This window comes from Labeo rohita, unplaced genomic scaffold, assembly GCF_022985175.1.
Source record: "Labeo rohita strain BAU-BD-2019 unplaced genomic scaffold, IGBB_LRoh.1.0 scaffold_81, whole genome shotgun sequence".
In the NCBI taxonomy this organism is placed as follows: domain Eukaryota; kingdom Metazoa; phylum Chordata; class Actinopteri; order Cypriniformes; family Cyprinidae; genus Labeo; species Labeo rohita.
The window spans coordinates 172,983-184,026 of NW_026129755.1; the positions used below are offsets into that span (position 1 = coordinate 172,983).

Sequence of the window (11,044 nt, forward strand, 5' to 3'; positions counted from 1 at the left end):
TGTTTGAGTTGAAGTATCCGGTGTACAGCGGTGTTTTGGGGCTGATCGTGAGTGAATGACGGGTCTCTGAACTCATGTCGCCCCCTATCGCTCACACAGCGAACAAACCTGCTGTCACTCAACACACACCGACACACACACACATCAACACACACATCGACAATAACTGAGATGCGCTTCTTTAGCATTCAGACGTATAAAATTGAGAAACGCAGAAAACTGACTTCAGATTGAACACAGAACACTAGATCGGGTTAAGTTACACTTTATCACAATCAGAAACACAAAGATGTCACTACACGGTACATATGCAACATTAAACTAATAAAATACTGCATATAGTGTGCAGCAGATTTCTGTTTGCACAAGCTGTTCGAAACGATTTCCGCTGTGTTTAACTTTGACTTGAATAAAAGCAGTTCACTAAACCTCATCCACGCGTGTTTTTATAGCGTCCAAATACACAAAAATCAGGTGAGCAGCAGATCGCTGGATTTGACATTTTTATATGACATAATAGTGTGTCATGTTGGTAATGTTTTTTCTTAGTTTTGGTGTGTTTGGCTGTGTGTGTGTGTGTGTGTGTGAGAGAGAGAGAGAGAGAGAGAGAGATGGATCGAGTTCTGCCCCGCCTCCGCTCCATCATCCGTATATAAGTGCTGTGATTTGGAGAGAGAGAGAGCAGAACCTCTCCACATCTCCAAACACACACACACTCACTCACTCACTCACACTGAGTCAGGATTTGTGATCATCTGAGTGATATATGTGACTTTGTTCACCTGATCTGAGCAGCTCTGAGGGACTTTGGACGCTCGGAGCCGTTTTGCGCACGGACGCGCACGTTTACGCCCTCATCTGAACTCCTGCGGGAGGATTTTACCGCTGCGCTAGAGTTTGCAACACTCACTCTTCTGCATGAATCTCTTCGACTCCTACCTGAAAATGAGCGACGAGCAGGACAAGAGTCTCTCCGACGCGCCCAGCCCGAGCATGTCCGAGGATTCCGCCGGGTCTCCGTGCCCGTCCGGGTCGGGCTCGGACAGCGAGAACACCCGCCCGGAGCAGCACCTCCGAGAGTTTAAGAAGGACGAGGAGGGAGACAAGTTCCCCGTGTGCATCCGAGACGCGGTGTCTCAGGTGCTGAAGGGCTACGACTGGACCCTGGTGCCCATGCCCGTCCGGGTGAACGGCTCCAGCAAGAGCAAACCGCACGTCAAGAGACCGATGAACGCGTTCATGGTTTGGGCTCAAGCGGCGCGCAGGAAACTGGCGGATCAGTACCCGCACCTCCACAACGCCGAGCTCAGCAAAACCCTCGGAAAACTCTGGCGGTGAGAGCTGCTGACTTTAGGCATTCTGTTATGATGCGTGCATATATGCGTCCTACGGTCTTTGACAATGCATTTTAACATTGCTACCAAAAAAACCAGACTGTTTTATTTTATTTTATTATTAAGTCCTGTTTGCTTTGTTTTCCTGGGAAAACAATGCTGATTCATTAGCCTACGTTTGGAAAACTTTGTGCATTATTAATATTAAATTGCATTGTTTTATAGCGTTATTATGTAATGATAAGACAGATCTGATAAGCTTGAGAAAAGCCAACTATTTGGGTAATAAAAGGTAAAACTACAGTTTGGGCAAAAAGTAAATTAACCCTTGCTTCACATGCACGTCAGTGCAGAAGTAGCTGTGTAGTTGGTAAAAAAAACTGTTCCTTTTAATTGCTTTATTAATTTAGAATTAAGGACAGAAAAGACTAATATTACTGAATGTTTCAAGAACAATTTTTACCTCTTTTTTTTTACTGTTAAATAAAGTACTTCATTTTTATATTTGCATATTTGTAGGCTACTGAACGAGGGAGAGAAGCGTCCGTTTGTGGAGGAGGCCGAGCGTCTGAGGGTCCAGCACAAGAAAGACCACCCCGACTACAAGTACCAGCCCAGACGCAGAAAATCGGTGAAGAACGGCCAAGCGGAGAGCGAGGACGGCGAGCAGACCCACATCTCCCCCAACGCCATCTTCAAAGCCCTGCAGCAGGCCGACTCTCCGGCGTCCAGCATGGGCGAAGTGCATTCTCCAGGAGACCACTCAGGTACTTGAAAACACCTTGAACACATCTCGCTTATGTAACGGCTCGTTCGGAGCCTGCGGGGAAGCTCGTAAATCTTATCTGGCTTTCGTGTATCTTTATTAGCCTTCTGGTTGCGTCAGCAACGTCGTTCTGGAACGCTGTAGTTAATCTTTGTTTTAATTTGATTTCTCGTCTCCCTTTCGCAAACCAGGTCAGTCGCAGGGCCCCCCCACACCTCCCACGACTCCCAAAACGGACCTGCCGTCCGGCAAAGCGGATCTGAAGCGCGAAGGCCGCCCGCTGCAGGAGGGCATCGACTTCGGGGCCGTAGACATCGGCGAGTTGAGCAGCGACGTCATCTCCAACATGGAGCCGTTCGACGTCAACGAGTTCGACCAGTACTTGCCTCCTCACGGACACCCGGGGATGGCGGTCGGCAGCGGCGCCCAGGCGTACGGGTACGGGCTCGGCGCTCAGGCCTGGATGTCCAGCAGCAGCAGCAGCACTCGATGGCCAACGGCGGCGAGCAGAGCCAAGGCCAGCAGCGGACGCAGATCAAGACGGAGCAGCTGAGTCCCAGCCACTACAGCGAGCAGCAGCAGCAGCAGCAGGGCTCCCCGCAGCACGTGACCTACGGCTCCTTCAACCTGCAGCACTACAGCGCCGCGTACCCCGGCGTCGGCCGCGCACAGTACGACTACGCCGAGCACCAGGGTCCCGCCAACTCCTACTACGGCCAGTACCCCGCCTTCAGCTACATGAGCCCCGGCCAGAGGCCCATGTACACCCCGATCGCCGACACGGCGGGCGTCCCGTCGGTGCCGCAGGCGCACAGTCCGCAGCACTGGGAGCAGCAGCCCGTCTACACCCAGCTGTCCAGGCCCTGAGGGCCCGAGCGGCCGTCCCGGGACGCTAAGTACTGAAACGGACGCAATGGCTCCCGACTGTGCCTTTTGAAATGGTGATTATATTTTTCTAGATATAATGAGACAAGAGAAATCCTCTGTGAGGACAGATTCCAGATAATTATTTTAGTATGTACTGTGTATGTGTCACGCGTGTGTTCTTCTCGGTCGTGTCGGGTCGGGGGATTCGTCTGTGGCCTCCCTGATGATATTTTTGTAAAGACTCTATTTTCCCTCTGTATATATTTGTGGGGGTTTCTCAAAGCGGATGTACAGTCGAACGCTTCTAGAGTCCGTGCCTGAGCGTCTCGCCATATCTCTCGTTTCTGTGAAAACTGCCTCTAGATTCCGTCTGTGCCTATAGAGATCACGCTGCCCGACGAGCCACGGGACGCGCCCTTCGACCCGAGGCTCCTCCGCAGCTCGCCATCGGTCAGATCGTCATCGCTCCGGTCTTAACCTCTCTAATTTATTCATTAGCGTTCGTTTGACTTGAAAAAAGTAATACTATTTTATCATTTACTTGGGCTTCGTACGACTAATTTGTGACGAGATGTTTCCGATTACGATTTAGTTGTAGCGCAAACTTTAACCGTCTCGTTTATTTATCATTTGTTGATGTTTCCATTTAAAATGTCTAAAAATGTTCTTTTGATAATCTAGTTGACTTCTAATTGTGAAACTTGATCAAACCCTTCATAGAAACAACTGGAACTCGTTTGTGTTTTTCTTTCGGTTCACCAACATGTCGACTTGGCTGCATCTCTATGAAACACACCAGCATTTATTTCCTTTCCTTGTTTTTTATGTCTTCAAGAAAAACTGTAAAACATGCCACCGTCTTAAAAGAAGCTTATCTTTTGTATCGTATTGTTTGCAATAAAAAGAAAGATATCGAAAATATTCTCTGCTTTAAGATTGGTCTTTTTCAAACAGCTTGAATCAGCTGTGATTGTTTTGTGTGTTCTGTTGGTGACATTAACACACTATTAGTGCATTTTACACATCAAAATAACAGCAGGTGTAGAATGGAGGATGTACAGTAAGATTATGTGGTGCCGAAGACACCTGATAAAGCCGTCAGCGCACAGGTGTGCGTATACCGCACGTCTTTCGTCGTCCTAAACGTGGAGGAAAACAGGAAGACGAGCTCTGGGCTGCAGAAAGAGCGGTGTGATGATTCCATCAGTCATTAGGAGATTAATGAAGCAGCACACCTGTCATTAGACACACATGTCATAATTAAACAACGGACAGAGAAACGAGCAGTCATCTGGAGCTTCTGCAGAGGTTTTTTGGGGACATCATTTGTAAAAATAATACAAATATAAAGTAAATTAAGTTTTGTCTTTGTGTGTGTGTAAACAGATCTACGCACTATACCATTTTGCACAATCTGGGTCTATATTTGGATTTTTTTTGGTGAAAACATGCATTAAGCATGCATTCATTTGTCCAAATCAAACTATTAACTCGAGGTGAAAATTTTTTTAATATTTGTTAACAGACTGCTGTCACTTTGTGACTCAACATGAATTGCACAAACATCCCGTGTCACAGCTCTGCTCAGTTTGCTAAAAATCACAAATGCTGACGAAAATAATAAGCATTTAGGAAGTGCATGTGACTGAAGTGGCAGCGAACAGTGTGATGGCATGAGAGCGGCCCATCAGACGGACGGCACTCACGCATAAATCCTTCACACGTGACAGGAAACGAGCCCAGCGTCTCCCAGAGGGACTCATCATGATCCCGTACGGACACACGTCAGCCTACGGGTGGTCCCATACACAAAACACTGCAGAATGAAACAGATCAGACAAAATATTAACCGCTCAAGATTCACTGATTATTGCTTAGAAGCCAAAGTTATAAATTCTGCATTCAGTGAAGTCACAGCAGTAACTACATGTGACCTTAAAGCATTTCTTTTGTTGTTAATGTACAGTATAATCATTCAGGATACTGTAATTCACCCCAAAATGAAAATGTGCTCGCCCTCAGGCCATCCCAGATGTAGATGAGTTTGTTCTCTCATCAGATTTGTAGAAATGTGTCATTCCATCACCGTCTCACCAATGGATGTGAATGGGTGCCGTCAGAATGAAAGTCCAAACAGTCTAAAAAGTCATTCCACAATAATCCGCAAGTAATCCACACCAGTCCAGTCCATCAGTGAACATCTTGAGAAGACAAAAGATCAAACAAATCCTTCATTAAGATGTTTTTAACTAAAATCCGAGTCCATGATCCATAATAACACTTACTTCAGTGAAAGAGTCAAAAATGCAGCCACATGTTTGTTTAGAGCTGTTTTAGCTTGTAAACGGTGCTTGATCTGTGCAGATTTCTCTGCTGATTCAGATCAGACCACTTTTTCACTGAAGTAAGTGTTATTATGGATCATGGACTCGGATTTGAGTTAAAAACGTCTTAATGAAGCATTTGTTTCAGCTTTCGTCTTTTCAAGATGTGAACTGATGGACTGGAGTGGTGTGGATTACTGGTGGATTATTGAGATGTTTTTATCAGCTGTTTGGACTCTCATTCTGACGGCACCCATTCACATCCATTGGTGAGACAGTGATGGAATGACACATTTCTACAAATCCGTTTCCATGAAGAAACAGACCATCCGAGATGTAGACAGAGTTTGAGGGTGAACACATTTTCAACAAAACTTCATTTTTGGGTGATCTGATTCCTAATCCAAGTGATCAGACTTGACAATAAAACAGGGAAGGGCCATATCAAAGTCCCTTCAAAGCAAAGTTAGTTCACATGAGCCTGTATTCGTCATTCCTCTGCTTATTCTAGTCTTTCAAGATTCAATACTTTATTGCTGTGAGCTCAGCAAGACCAAATGGTCTGGCAATAAAAAACATACAATACAAACACACCAGCAGAAACACTGATAACAACAGTAGCAAAGAGAGAATAACACACACTGTGTGTCGTAATGAATCCGCAGCATGGGGAAACACTCAAATCACTGAAAATGATTATTTTAGCTGTGTTTGCACATTCTAGAGTAAATGAACAGACAAGTGGCTCTTTTATCTGGATGTTGGGAGTAAAGCGGCTGTAATTTCTCCTGTTCATGTACGAGTGAAGTGTCTGTGTCATACAGCCTCAGGCCAGATCTCTGTACATCACTTAAACAACCACGACATGATGCTTTGAAGATTGTAATAGGATCCAGCATACACATCTGGAGAGATATATATATATATATATATATGTAGAATACAGGAGCTCTGGGGAGATCAAACCAGGTTTAAACCAAGGACTAAACTGCCTTTTTAATTCTCATCCGGGTCTGTTTTTATCTCAGGTTTATCTCAGAGTTTGGTGTTTGGTTCACTGCAGGATACGACTGACAGGCTGAATGGGTTCTCATGTTTAGTTTCAGTGAGCTTTCTATTCTCTCTGAATCCAGTGCCACCACATTAAATGCAATTTATTTCATGCTGAGGTTTCAGTCGTGAGACGTCTGTATCTTCATCTCAATCCCCGGAATCAATAACGCACAGAGGAGTAATTCCTGATATGATTACGGGATTTTCCAGCAGCATTCCTCCACCTGTTTTCACTTATCATCCTTAAATGATTGTTTCTTGGCTCCACCATACACACATGATGATATTGCATGGCACGTCTCTGTTGACGTTACCTTCAGATCCTATTTATCTAGCCTAAACACACATATATTGCTCACAGTGGTGACAGTAATGAGAATTATTATGACATACTGAATGAATCAGGGTCAGAAATTAAGTTTTCCATTAAGGGGAAATATTTGCCTTCTTGAATTGATTTCCAGGGCAATTTTTGTAATCACCTCATTATAATCGGCATATGTCAAATACTTACATTTACCCAATATTTTAAACTGATAAAAAAAAAAATAGACTGTTTAAAATTGTATTATTCATGTAAAAATAAAAAAAAGAGGAGCTCATATGGCTGTAATATTATGATAAAATTATTGCTTTGTATATTGTAATAATGATGATTAATATCGACAAAGAAAACGATATAAAAAAGTTTTGGTTTCGTTTTGGGCACATCACATTCTGGCTTCACAGACAAACATGTTGGTCCATGACTTTAGCACAAGTTATGTCAAAACTCTCGCTATAATCACTGAAGCTACGAAATCAGTCTTTATTTACATCGCACTGCACTGTTGTTTATGATGAGGGAATTGTCGAGCGTCCGCATTTACCACCGCTGCCGCGTTTTCAGCGCTGAATAATCTAAGCGCCTCTGATTGGCCAATGCATTCCTAAATTCATCAGAAACGCGTTTGATTGGTTATAAGGCTCACGAAACCGCGTGTAAAAGCAAACTGACGCAGTGTTCCGCTTTCACATTTCATTTCAATCGTGACAGCCGTAATACGTCGTTTAATTGTGCATTTTATGCCCCTTTGTCTTAAATTGATGGGGTATTTTTGTTCATGTTGGTGTCATTTTTGTCACAAGCCCTGGTTAATTCCGACCCTGGTATGAATGTGTTGTGAAATGTGAAACTGTTTTCTTTTCTGTCACTTTGCAGTGCAAAAATGATTTCCTTCCTTAGTATTTTTGTTTTGTTTTCTGGTATAAACATCTAAAAATTCTTGAATCAGCATGCATTTACTGGACTTAATATATAATGTCTTGTTTTCTGAAAAAAACAAAACAAAAAACAAATTGGGTTAAAACAAGCAAAAATATCTGCCAATGGGGCAAGAAAAACAATCCTAAATCAAAGCCTAAACAAGATTATTTTGTAAAATATTATCAAATAGTTTATCACTTTACAGTTAGAGTAAATATCTCAGTAGGTCTATTCAGAAACTTGATGAAAACAGAAATGCAAAAAAAGTAATAATAACAAGTGAATAATAATGAATAGATTTCATCTAGCTATTAACTAGTATCACAAATAGTGAGTTAGTTCATTCAGATGCTCATTTGAAAATCCGTCTCATTCTGTTGTAAGCAGAAATCCTGGATCTTCAATTGGAAACACCTCGACATACGGTGTCAGACACACATTTGCACGGGAGCTGTTTGTGTCGTGTGTGTTTCATGGCTGTCGTAAAATCTCAGAGTGTATTTCTGCCGTCTCTCGCTGTCACACACGGCCGCGCGCTGAAGACTCTGATTCCAGATGCTCTGTGTTTGTGTGTGTGTGTGTGTGTGTTTAAAGCGGCCGGTTGTTTTGTTTGGGGTTCGGTTTCACACCCCGTGGTCCCTCTCTTCCTCCTGCGCTGAGAACAGCATGTGCGATCCGACACGCTGCTGAAATACAGCACAGGCAGCTCAGGCCTCGCTTACTGGACGTCCGGTCGCTCCGGGCAGGCCCGGTTTGGAGGACGTCGACACGCTTCAACAACTGTTATCAAACTAGTGTTGTGCTGGAGAGGAGATATTAAAGAGCAGATGTTCAAAGTGTGTGACACACACACACACACAGATGTATGCAAATGTAAAGTTTTCATCCACAACATCACAACATTTCTCTTCATATAACAGATCCAAAATACATCTCCAAGTACACTTCAGCAAACTTGATTTACCTCTAAGAAACTGGCGTGTTAAATAAGACGTGCAGAGTTTAGTTTCTTTCTTCTGAGACACTGTTAGCCTGAAGGCTTTTAATCAGGAGACAGTTGTGCGCTGCAGGCGTATGCCAGCCCCTCTGCAGGCTGCTCCCAGAATGCACTGCAGCTGTGTTCAGACAGAGAGCTGGAGCGAATGGAGAGCTTTGCGGGGCAGCTGTGTGCAACAGGTGCGAGCGCGGCACGGACAGATACGAGCGGCGCCATATGTTCAGCGCATACATCTGTCCAAACCGGAGAACAGCAGAACACAGACACGCACGGCCAGATCTGGAGTATCTGGAGAAAGCCGGCGGTCGGCGTGCGGCAGGTATTTTGTCTTCTCACTTCCTGTCTGTCTCACACTGTCCTCCGCAACGTCAGCTGAATTTCTGCTGCTCTCCTGTGAAATTCCAGCGGCCCATAGAGAGTGAATGTGAACCCTCGACCGACATTAAAATACATGAATTCAGTGACCGGCGTTATAAGAAATGAGTGTAAGAACTATAAAAGCACTCTGAGACAAAAGAGTAATAGAACCCTATTTATTATCTTATCTATACAGAACCCGATTTAGGGCAAAATATTTGATATAAAAACACTTCTTTTTACGGTAGGTATTTTTAATAGGTAATGCAAATCTGTACATTAACATTTCATACATTTGAACGTTTTACACACATTTAAACTTTGTTCATTTTTTAAGTGTTGTCTATATTTTTGAGTTTTTGATTGTTAAATACAAACAATACGTTCGAGCGCTATACGGGTGAAACATAAGAACCAGGGTTGCCAGTTATGCGTGACAAAACTAGCCCAAATGGCCAGTCAAAGTAGCGCAATGACCATATCCCAGATATCAAAACTCAAAATATGTCATTTCAATATCTAAAGTACATTTTTTTTTGTACAAATTTACAGTCGCTGTTGTAGACATTCATCATAAGTCGTCGAATTCTGTGGAAAAAAATGCAGACTTGGCAACACTGATAAGAACATCTGCGGGTTATATTTCAGAATTTCACCCCTAAATAAATGTGACCGTGGACCACAAAACCAGTCATAAGGGTTTTATGAGATTTATCCAAAATAAGTTTCCATTGATGTGTGGTTTGATATGATGGGACAATATTTGTCTGAGATACAACTATTTGAAAATCTGCAATCTGAGGGTGCAAAAAAATCCAAATATTGAGAAAATCATCAGGACATCAGTTGTCCAAATGAAGTCCTTAGCAATGCATATTACTAATCAAAAATTAAGTTTTGATACATTTACGGTATGGAACATGATCTTTACTTAATATCCTAATGATTTTTGGCATAAAAGAAAAATCATTCATTAGTACCACAAATCAATGAATTAATAGAGTCAGATGTAATACAATGCAGTACATTGTGATAACGGACACCATTCGTAGTAGTGATAATAACAGTCGTCTGGTTCATCTAGACACATTACAGTAATAAGAATTTTGGGGAGAACGTTTTAAATGTGATGAAAAAATCATAATGTAAAAAATATAACCGTGAAATAGACTTCTTTATAAATTTTTCTTCTTCTTTTGGAATGAAATACGATCAAGACGCTATTTTCGTCAGATTTGCTTTTAAAATCAGACGACTGGTTGAGCTGAACACATCTGAATGGCTCTAAACAGAAACGGGTGGTGATAACAAATGAGTGAGAGGTGAGAACCACAGTTAACGTGATGAAATTGTTGTTGGTTTGGTTCAAAGCGTACGCAGCTGTACTTCCAGAGCGTTTCTGACTCTGGGAAAAATCAGGCCTGCTCCTGATTGATGAACGCTGCGAAAACACTGAAATTCTCTCCTCGACGTGTCAACAAACACAGCCGAGCTGGTCTGGTTACGAATGCGCTCATGCGCAGAGATATCCACTTTTTGCAGCCCAGACCCACTGTTCGGGACGGCTCGAGGTTTCACCCGTAATCACTGCTGGAACCGCCAACATTTGGCAGCCAGATTTCTGCCCCCAACCCTCGCACATGTCTTTAAGAACATCTTTTATTTGTTGTGCTACAAATCGGCATGCTAAAAGCCGGGGCTCGCCACGCAAGACCGTCAGGTCTGTGACATGGAGGCCAAGCTAAACAAACAGCTGTCACTTCCCTTTTCAGCCACTGTCAGCACGGGAGACGGCCAAAAAGCAAAAACAGAGGCGGGACCGCTCAGAAATCCACTTGTTTGGTGTCGTTATAACGCTCCAAACGATTCCTCGTACGTGCGCTCGAGGAACGTCTGCGATAGTAAAACTCAAACTCGTTTCAAAGCGCTCCGAAACATCACCTGAACGTTCACAAGAGTTGCGGAGGCGTGAGTCAGCGGCAAACTGTTTTAAAGGCCGGCCATGAGAACAGAGTCTGCAGCCTGCTCCGGGAGCACACCGCTGCATATCAATGACGCTCGCCGAGAAGTAGAAAGAGAGAGGGGGAGCCGTGAAAGGAG

The 11,044-nt window shown here is 43.5% G+C and overlaps 1 protein-coding gene across 1 annotated transcript; it reads left to right on the plus strand.

Annotated features, from left to right (window-relative positions):
- Window positions 1-690: 690 nt before the first annotated feature.
- On the plus strand, window positions 691-3,888 carry LOC127162026 (transcription factor Sox-9-B-like). Its single transcript, XM_051104802.1, is given in 4 exon segments — window positions 691-1,334; window positions 1,854-2,101; window positions 2,292-2,558; window positions 2,561-3,888. Coding segments are annotated over 4 exon segments (1,338 nt in total). The 5' UTR covers window positions 691-918; the 3' UTR covers window positions 2,968-3,888.
- Window positions 3,889-11,044: the final 7,156 nt, after the last annotated feature.